This window comes from Sinocyclocheilus rhinocerous, unplaced genomic scaffold (assembly GCF_001515625.1).
Source record: "Sinocyclocheilus rhinocerous isolate Xijiao unplaced genomic scaffold, SAMN03320098_v1.1 scaffold498, whole genome shotgun sequence".
NCBI lineage: Eukaryota > Metazoa > Chordata > Actinopteri > Cypriniformes > Cyprinidae > Sinocyclocheilus > Sinocyclocheilus rhinocerous.
The window spans coordinates 555,929-566,713 of NW_015633594.1; the positions used below are offsets into that span (position 1 = coordinate 555,929).

At 37.2% G+C, this 10,785-nt stretch overlaps 1 protein-coding gene across 1 annotated transcript in view; it reads right to left on the bottom strand.

Moving 5' to 3' along the window:
• The window catches only part of LOC107744709 (oxysterol-binding protein-related protein 3-like), a 61,787-nt gene that overhangs the window by 16,089 nt on the left and 34,913 nt on the right, over positions 1 to 10,785 (bottom strand). The window contains exons 4-8 of the mRNA XM_016558526.1: positions 5,422 to 5,538; positions 4,296 to 4,362; positions 4,013 to 4,047; positions 3,306 to 3,417; positions 3,109 to 3,212 (exon numbers count right to left, since the gene is read on the bottom strand). Coding sequence (XP_016414012.1) covers positions 3,109 to 3,212; positions 3,306 to 3,417; positions 4,013 to 4,047; positions 4,296 to 4,362; positions 5,422 to 5,538 — 435 coding nt within the window. The remainder of the gene's footprint in view (positions 1 to 3,108; positions 3,213 to 3,305; positions 3,418 to 4,012; positions 4,048 to 4,295; positions 4,363 to 5,421; positions 5,539 to 10,785) is intronic.

The following is a 10,785-nucleotide window of genomic DNA, read 5'->3' on the forward strand; positions in this document are numbered from 1 at the left end:
CGGACCCCCCCAATACAGTAAAACTGCACATTTTAGAGTGGCCTTTTATTGTGGCCAGCCTAAGGCACACCTGTGCAATAATCATGCTGTCTAATCAGCATCTTGATATGCCACACCTGTGAGGTGGATGGATTATCTTGGCAAAGGAGAAGTGCTCACTAACACAGATTTAGACAGATTTGTGAACAATATTTGAGAGAAATAGGTCTTTTGTGTACATAGAAAAAGTCTCATGAAGTTCAGCTCATGAAAAATGGGGGCAAAAACAAAAGTGTTGCGTTTATAATTTTGTTCAGTGTATATACCGAACATATGCACCGAACCCCCAGCTGCTCCCCGGGCGCCGCAGCAATATGGCTGCCCACTGCTCCGGGTGTGTGTTCACGGTGTGTGTGTGTTCACTACTGCGTGTGTGCACTTGGATGGGTTAAATGCAGAGCACAAATTCCGAGTATGGGACACCATACTTTGCCACACGTCACTTCACTTATATATTGGTAGCATATGAGTTAATTGCCGATAATAGAGATGATTTAATTTGTCAGTATCAATCAGTATTGGATATATATTGGCTGATACTGGAAATTTAATTGTGCATGCTCATTTCCCCTATTTTTACATTTAGATAGCTTTGCCATCTTCTAACACTCATCTAGCAAGTTCATATTTAAACACTAGTAATTTAACAATATTAATTGTATTCTTTAGCAAATCTTGAAATAAATATCCATTTTCATACTATACCTTATAATTTTGTGATGCCCAAATTCACTTAATAATATAGAATATATTGGCCATCTATTGGTTATTGGCCATAACATGAAAAGAGTAAAAAGCAAAATGAGGAAGAATTGTGCGACAATAAGAGGATTAATGCCCAGCATCTTAAAGGCAAGTTTGCTGATTTTTAACCAGCTTTGTATTGTAAATAAACAGTGTGTACTCCAAATCTTGAAATAAATATCCATTTTCATACTATACCTTATAATTTTGTGATGCCCAAATTCACTTAATAATATAGAATATATTGGCCATCTATTGGCTATTGGCCATAACATGAAAAGAGTAAAAAAACAAAATGAGGAAGAATTGTGCGACAATAAGAGGATTAATGCCCAGCATCTTAAAGGCAAGTTTGCTGATTTTTAACCAGCTTTGTATTGTAAATAAACAGTGTGTACTCTCTCCATGTTACTTGCACCCAGATCTCTCAGCTTATTTGTCGGCCAGATGACACAAAACAAAAACCTGCAAACTAGCCGAGGATAACATTTACATTCACAGCAGCCAAAGTAAACAGCAGTTGTAATAAAATAAGGCGGCCCATTTGGCAGATGAATGGACAGCTTTCTGAATTATAGCTCATCTGTAACAGCGGTTATGTGGAATAATTTGATTTATGACCGCAAAACACATCATGACTATCCTTGTGAAATTGTGCTATCAACTGAATGACTGTTTGTCAGTTGGGCCGTAGGCAAGAACATTAACAGCATCCACAGGCACAGCTGGACCACTACCTGAGGGACTAAGACTGGCCTTTTTTGAGGGCAGCAGTTTTAAAGTTTTTGTATATTAAACATTTTAAAAAGTCCAAGTAAAACTTAAAAAATCCAAGCTAATACTAATTCAACTAGATACATCATTAAATTTGTTGGATATGTGGAAAACTTTATCTAACTCTTCTGACAGGGCTCCAGACAAAACAAAACAAAACAAAACTAAATGCCAAATTATTTTTTTAAGTGCCACAGAATAAACGTGTTTTTTTTTGTTTTTTACTTTTCAGTCATATTGTCATGTGTTTATGTCTCATCTTTTCTTGTCTTTATCAGCATTTTAATCCATCTTTTAGATGTCCTGGGAACTAGGGATCACTTTAAATGTCTTTTCCAACTTGAGAACTACATATACAGTCACAAAGAATTGTTTATTACACAGAATCTGTGCCAATATCACGGACCATAACAATGACAGAATCACTTGGCCCATGACTGTAGTTTGGGCTCCTCCTCAATGCAGCCTATAATTGTTGTCATATGTCTTGCACACATCCAGTCTGTTTTTCTTCATTAGTAACATGCAATTATAGTAGGTGTTGAATTTTATCTTTAGCTCCTTGCATTCTTTCTTATCATGTAGACAACAGGTTAAGTAAAAATATGAATAAGCAATATAGTGCATAAATTTAGCAAAATGCTCTTCTTTATAGTAATTTTTTTTCTAGCTGACTAATGAGCTTATATTCTGAGGTAAATGTTTGTTATGTTGCATTGTTTACAAGGTTTACACATTTTCCGCAGTTTGAAACACTGAATGAGCGATTACAGTAAGATGTACTGTATCTTATGTACCTTTTGATGTCCATTCATGTTTATCTCGTACTATAGTAGTAAAGAGAAAGATATGATGGGTTCACGTGCCGCTTGAACTGAGGGGCGAAAGCGAGCACTCATGCCACATTAAAGAGCACCAAAACGGTATGTTTGAATTTAGTTATGAATTTGGCAAAAATGTTATGTTTATTAAAAGGTAACAGAGCACAAAGCTTATTGTGATTATTGGACAGCAAGTGCGCTACAAATATTATGAAGTTCACCCATTTACAGAACACAGCATGTCTTGATACAAGGTAATCAAGAAGCCATATATCAGTATCTATTATTAACAAGAATTTTTAATGATATTGTTAATGTCCACGCAGCTGACAGCTTTACCTGTTTTAGTTTAAGTTGTACACAAAATAGACACTGCTTTTCTGCACTTTTACTTTGCATGGTGTGCCGTAAACGCTGATTTTTTTTCGCTAACTTTGACGCATCGTCTCAGTTTATTACGTCAAAGATGTGATCACAAAACAAGCAGGAAAAAAGGCATTACATGCTAACTTTAAAGTCATGACATGTAAATTTATATAGTCACCAGTGGCAATTTCAGCAAAAACTTCACTCGCAAATTAATATTTTTGGTCGCAAATGCGACTGTTTTAGGCACAGCCTGGTGCCCTGTCTGATATATGGCTTAATTATTGATTGTTAGCAAAAAGTAAAATACATTGTAATTACTTTTATAATACTGTTATAATTTTGTATGTGAGTGACATGTAACCTGCAGAGCGTTGATGGCTGGGGCGGAGCAGGTGCGGTGCAACACCTCCATACTTCTCAACAAGTGATTCAGTTCCAGCAGCTGAGCCTCACATACTGAGAGTTCTGAGAGAGAGAGACAAAGAACACTGTGCAGTAAAAAGCTGCAGACACAGCATCTTCAGTGTGAGATGGATTCATAAATTGGTGTGCGTGTACCTTTGGTGCACCTGTCCGTGTCATCAGAAGACTGGAGCCAGGCGGTCACCTTGGCCTGGCTGGTAAAAGATAACGGCGAATGGAGAGAGGACTGCTTTGCGAGAGAGGCACGCTACATATAGAGAGACAGAAACAAAAACAGAAAATGATTGAGGAGAGAAAGAGAAGATAAATGCAAAAGTACAACAATATTAGTAAAACAAGTCAATTCTGGCTATTTAAAGTGGTCATATCATACATTTATACATACATATATATATATATATATATGTAATATGTGGTAACATATTTCATTCATTTATATTTTAATAATAGTACTGACAAAACACATAACGTGTATTTTTAACTACACACTGTCATAACTGACCAGTCAAAAACGATACTAATTAGTTAAAATATTAAATAAAAAGAACTTGCTCATAAGAGTAATTTGTCCCGTAATCTGACTAAATTTAGAATTTGTAAGCATATAGCACTCTGTAAGCATACTATGCATTCAAAACAGTAAATTTCACAAAAGGTGACAAGTTTGCAGCACTTTAAATGCAAGAGGGCTTCAGCTAATTTTGCTAATGCATAACCTTGTCAATGATCCATTTTCACAGGCACATTCAACTAGTGCCCTTGATTTAGAGGCCAAAAATGTTCCAGCTACATCTGAAAGATATATGGCAGGTTAAATATGTACTTTCATTATAATTTAATACCCTGGCCACTTCATGACGCTGTTTAGGAGGGCAGACTGCAGGCAAGGCAAACACGGCAAGGTGGTATAATAGCTTCTGTTATGAAATTACCGCTTTACATTAACTTTGATTTTACATACCCACAGCTTGAGGCTTTTATCAGCAGGAAACATATATTGACAGAAAGATGGAGGTTTAGGACCTCTACAGATTGCTGGAGCTCTGTGAAGACTTACATGATGGGGAACTGACCACTAAAAGTCCTGAGTGCTTTAGTTCAATAGACTTTGTGTATATGTGAGGCCTTTTAGACTCACATCAGCTGCGCTTTTGGCGTACTTCAAAATGCCCTTATCCAGGTAGAAGAATCTCTGTGAAGAAAGAAGCACAAAGAGTAGAGGACAGGAGAAACTTGGGTCAGATTTATTTGATAAATGATGAATGTCCTCTCAGGGGACGCTTACGCACTCTTGATGAATGAGAGGCTGTGTATCGCTATGCCTCTTTTCGGTCTATTCTTGTATTCACTCTTTTTGGTTGAAGGGTAATATGGGTATTTTTGGAGAACAAACCTTTGAAAGGCTTACTTAGGGCTGTATCTAAACATTAAACTGGCATAGAATAAAGTATTTTTGCATCAAAAAATGCTCACTTCATCTTTGTGTTTGTGCGCTGCAATTGAACATAATGAGTGCTTTAATTGTCAGACACCCCACACTGAAAAATATTTAGTGCATTTTAATGTTGGTATAATCAAAAATCACGGTTTCTGGTTTAATCTGTTTAGTTCAGTTTGGCTAAAAGAAAAAAGCACTCCTCGTTGAAAAAATTAAAAGAAACAACACTGTTGATTTGCAGCTTTATTGACTACAGACATTATTGTGGGTTTTATCCATTTTTTCTGGTGTTTTTGTTGTTGTTAGTGCATAACAGACAAGATGATGCATATTTTAAAAAGATATCACAATAAACATTAAGGTCTTTCATTTTAATTTTCATATTATAGCTAATTTAGCATTTGTTTATGGTAAAATTAAGTTATAAAAAGCCCCAAAATTATTATATTGACCTCCATTAACATGTTGTCTTGTGTCTAAAGAAAATTTGATGAAGTGTGATCTTTATGATAAATAATTTCTATACTCTGTATGAATGTTTTTGTCTGCGAAAATACATATTTTTGATTAATATTAAATCAAAATGTAATAAATATAATTTGAGAAAAAACTAATCAATCTAGCTGCAACAAATTAGAGTATTTTTTGTTCCAAATTATTTTTTTTCAGTGCAGAGTCCATCAGAGTGAGTGCAATGTGTTCAGGCAGGTTAGCATGAATCCGCTCAGTCGCTTTGAGATCTGGAAATCTCTGCACTAATCTAATTATTCCAAATATTTTTACTAAAACATTGGTAGAGGCATTGATACATACCTTGTGCCAGCCTTTCATGGGCCACTTTCTCTTCTTCAGCATGTAGCCGGCCTGCTTCTCTGGCTCCTGAACATTGGAAAGACCACCACGCAAACCCTCGACGATCTCCCAGCTGTCCTGTATAATTCAATTCAATACACATGAACACTGTACAATGAAACACTGTACTTAACTGACCTACGTTTAATGTTTTTAACTCAACTCCTATGAAAAAATAGGCATTAATAATAAATGTGTCAACTAGAGATACTACAGTAGATATAATTAGATGGCTATCATGAGACACGACTGCTTTACATTTACATTTACATTTACACATGAGAATGATGAAAAACATGACAAAATGTGAAAACAGAGAGTCAATAAGTCAAGACGAAGTGAGGAAGTAACATGACAGATTAATATGGAATAGGCATTACTATATGGTTAATATAAATAAATGAATATATAACCTTTTCTCAATTATTTTTCATGATATATGACATAAAATTTATTATATAAAAGATATAAAAGATTTAGGTCATACCGCACACTCCTTATTTGTATGATAAATAATGCAGACATTTGTGGATTTTGATGACAATGGAAAATAAATGTACAGAAAATGTTTTAGAGGGACATGAGAGCAGCAGGCCTTGAAAAATGGAGCTGCTGCAAGCTTATGATTCTTCTTTCGGAACACAGAAAAAAAAATCTCATTCAGGCATTCAACTTAGTTATAGGTTTAGTGCTCCTGCACCCAGAGATTGTCATTCTTTATTTTACAAACTGGAAATATTTGTAAACAAAAGCAGAAACAAAAGCGCTAATGCAGAAAATCATGGAATTTGTATACAATTCAGAACCAACACAAACCATATACTGTATTGTACTGTACTGTACTGTATCTATGTGCATACTGTTAAGAATCAGGAGTAAATTCAGAGAGAAGAGATATTCTCTTTATTTTTTAGAGCGCTGACAGATGGGACAAAAATGTGGGTCTCCATTCTCTCTCTTCAGCAAACTCTGTCTCTTCCTCAAGGCGAGAGCTGCACTGCCCAAACACACTCTAAGCAATTCACTACATCAAGGACAACTTTCAAAGAGACATCTCTATAGCCAAGGACAAAACCCAAACATGCATTAAGAACCACAGAGTGAGACTAATGAAACCAACCTCTCTTACACAACAACTCAAATCAAAGAGCAACACAGCCTTCAAGGGATACTGTTATGACAGAGAAACAGACCAGCTGATCAACCAACCCTTGTGAAAAAGAAGTATACTTTAGAATACTTTTAAAAAGAGTATGCCCACTTATTACAGAAATAAAACGAATATATGAATTTATTAATATGAACATTAACTTATTACAAAATAATATGAATAAATACTGAATGAAATGTTTTCGGACATCAATTGCATGTTAATTGCAATAATAAAAAAATATATAGTTTAAATGCAATTAGCTGATATTTAGAGCTCCTTTTTGGGTCATTAACTAGGACTTAAGTACATCTTTATATGTAATACAATAAATATTTTGTAAACTAAAATATACTTGAATGTCATTTCTATTTAAACTTGTATGTCATGTCATGTTTAAATTTATCTGTACACATTTGTAGCTGAATTTAGTGTCACAACATCACATTGTTTGGGCTTTGTTTGCACCGTTTTCTCTGTCTAGTTAGTTGTCATGGTTTCTGATTTGAGTTCTTCATTATGTTCAGGTGTATCTTGTTAATTAGCCTAGTTTGATCTGTGTATTAAAGTTCCTGTCTGTTCAGTTTGAGTTGGTCAGGTGTCGTGTCGAGTACGACCCAAAAGATACAGTAAGACAGATACTGCGTCTGTTACTCTATCTATTTTCCCCATTTTTGTCTGTTTGTTTTTTTTGTTTTCCATTATGGACAGTCCTGCCATTCTCCTCCTCTGCATTGATCAGTGGGAGCGCTCCCTCAAGGACCACACACGGATCTTTGTGGAACTCTCGAATTTCACGCATTACCCAGACCGACTGCCTGTGTACCTTCTACAAGGCCAGCATAAACACAGCGACACAGGCTAAGTTGTCTGGGGATGGTCCTCGGGGGAATTTCGCCACCTTTGTGGAGTGGGTGCTCCAGGATTTCACCAGCCCCACTCCGGATCCAGAGCCCAGCCAACCATCACCCCGCTGTGCGGAACTAAAGCCAGAGCCCACTGCAAACGGAGAGCCAGAGCCCGCTGTGATCTACGAGTCATCGTCTAGGAAAGCGACAGAGCCGATCATCGCCCCATAACCTGAGCCTCAACGAGCGTTTGACCAGGTGCCGGCTACAAAGGGTGTCATCGCGGGAGTCCTCCTCAAGATCGAGGGAGCTAATGGGGACTCCGCCCACACACCAGCTGCTGAGGGTGAGCTGAGACTGGACTCAGAGGAATTTGATGATTTATATATGGACATGCCTGCTCTTCTCCCATGTAGCCCACCATGAATAACTCTCTGCCTGTCCTGTTACGACCATGGAGGTCGTACCAGAATGATCTGTTTGTCCTATAACAACCACGGAGGTCGTTCCCCTGTCAGTGGTGCTTCTGGTAATGTGACTCGCCATTTTGTGTGTGTGGGCCGCACACACCGCCATTGCTCCTCCCGAGACAGCAATGTCCACCCCAGGACTTCCTGTCTGCCCAGAAACGAACAAGGAGGTCATCCCGAATGCTCAGCCTGTCCTGAATTCCCGTTGTCATGGTTTCTGATTTGAGTTCTTCATTATGTTCAGGTATGTCTTGTTAATTATCCTAGTTTGGTCTGTGTATTTAAGTTCCTGTCTGTTCAGTTTGAGTTGGTCGGGTATCGTGTCGGGTATGTGTGTCTCCTGCCTTCTCTTGCTTGGATTTACCTATATGTGGATTTATTAAAGACTTCTTCGTGTGTGTTCATCGACACGGTTACGTGACATTTAGTACATTTAAAATACATGAATTTTAAATAAATAATTTACAATTTAAAGGGCTCATTGGATGGAAATCTGACTTTTTTCGTGTTTAAGTGCTATAATTGAGTGTCCGGACCAACTCAGAAAACGTGAAAAAGAAGAACCCAGTAAGTTTAGTTTTATAAGCCTTTCTCTGCAAGCATGTGAGAAAATGAGCCGATCAGATTTATCTCCCCCTCTGACGTAGGAAGGGTGTTCTTATTATAATATTACCGCCCATTAATCTGCACGTTTCCACCCACGGCGCTCAGCCGCCATTGTTGTTTTCGCAAGCGACAGCGGTGTACTTGTTCTGATGCCATGGCAAAAGTTTGCGGAAAACATGCTAAATGTTCTGTCGTTGGCTGCACAGACAAACACAAATCATTATTTACAGTCCCAGCCTCAGAGGAGACAAGAGAGGAGTGGATTTATTTTATTTTCAGTGGAAATCCCGGAAGGGGTGTGGGGTGTGCAGTAACTCATTATCATTTAAAGAGACATATTACACCAAAACGGGTTGGTGTAAGCAGAGCTGTTTTTGACAAGGGAAAAAGGGTGTTTACACAGCCATTGAGTGTTTTTAAGCAAAATGTTACAGACATTTCATGAAGACACTAATAAATCATGCTAACTTGTGGAAAATGTTCATCCGATGAGTCCTTTAAATAATAAAGTAATATCGAATAACACATTACAGCTACAATTATAATTAAGTACTTTACATGTACTTTAGAAAACATCAAAGTGTACTTTTTTTAAGCACAACAAAAGATTATTAAAGTATAATGAATGTACTTCAAGTAAAACTTTCAATTTGGCATTGTTACAAAATACACATTTTAAATGTGTACTTACTGTAAGAGTGTTAGGAAACATATTCATGAAAGTATATTCTTAGTATAAGTGGCCTTTTATTTCATTAATATATTATATTAATATTGTCACAGTTATGAACTTTTGGTTGTGTTTCTCTCTGTTCCTGTTCTCATGCCTTATTTACAGTGGGTATAGAAAAGAATCACCCCCCTTTAAAATAATCACGTGCTTTACAGCCTGAAATGAAGACAGGCACAGTTTTTGTCTTGTCTGTATTTACTCAGTGCAACTTATAACATCCAAGTGAAAGATATAACACCAACATGTCAGAAAAAAATTAAAAAACAGAATCTCTGATTTGGAAAAAAGGATCACACCCCATGTGTCAGTATTTTGCTGAACCACCTTTTGCTTTAATTACCGCCTTTAGTCTGTTGGGATACGTCTCTACTTAACTTTGCACATCTAGACTTTGCAATATTTGCCCACTCTTCTTTGCAGAACTGCCGAAGAAAGTCCAGAATCCAGAAATATCGTTTGGTGTTGAGGCCAAATAATTACATTTTAGTCTCATCTTCCTCAGAATCTTCAAGGTGCGTTTTGGCAAAGCTCAGTTGTGACTCGTGACTACATGTGGCCTTTCTTGAGGAGTGTTTTTTTCTTGCAAATATTCCTCCCATACAAGCCACATTTGTGGGGAATTTGTGGTATTGTTGTCACATGTACACAATGACCAATCTTTGTCATAAATTTCTCCAACTTCGGAGTTGCTGCAGGCTTCTTGGTAGCCTCTCTGACCAGTTCGGCCGTGCAAAGGCAGAAGACTGTAACTTCGATTTTTGTCGAAAATGAGTAATTGATATTTTTGGGACATTCAAGACAGCCTTTATCATGTGCATAAGTATCTTGAGTCAATTTCGTCGTTTTTCCGAGAAAATAATGGGTCGTCTCAACCGTAAGTTGATCGAAAAGCCCCGGAGAAACCAAGGCAGAACACCGTATAACACCAGTTACCGCTCTTTCACTTTGTTTGGAACGCTCAAATTGAGTTACGGCGTTCTGCCTTTGTTTAACTGCGCGTCAAAATGAAGTTACGGTGCCGGTTTGGAGTTATACAGTGTTCTGCCTTTTTTTTTACTGTCCATTAAAATCCGCCGCATTTTAATTACGGTGTAGAAAAACTAATTAGATAGATCGCGATATACCAAACAGCTCCATATAACAAAGCACTGTAAATACTAGATACCTTGGCAGCAATACGTAATCATGAATAACCTTTAAAAAAAATGTTTCTTTTTGTAATGCAGATTATTCACCAGGCTGTCACTTGGCTGGAAGCGTGTGGACTCGAATGCCGTAGCTAGCATGATCAATCATAAAATCAGTAGCCTACTAACAGTTCGCAATTAAATCCATATCCTACCTTTTCTTGTAACCCGATAAAATCAATCCATGGCGATGAACGTCATCGGAGATATTTAATCCACAAGCATTCTGAGCATCATTCCTGCTTGCTGGCGTTCACATCGATCCACAAGTCGTTCTTTTAGTTTAGGCTATTTAATACAAGTCAATATAAAAGCAATTATGCTATGTCTA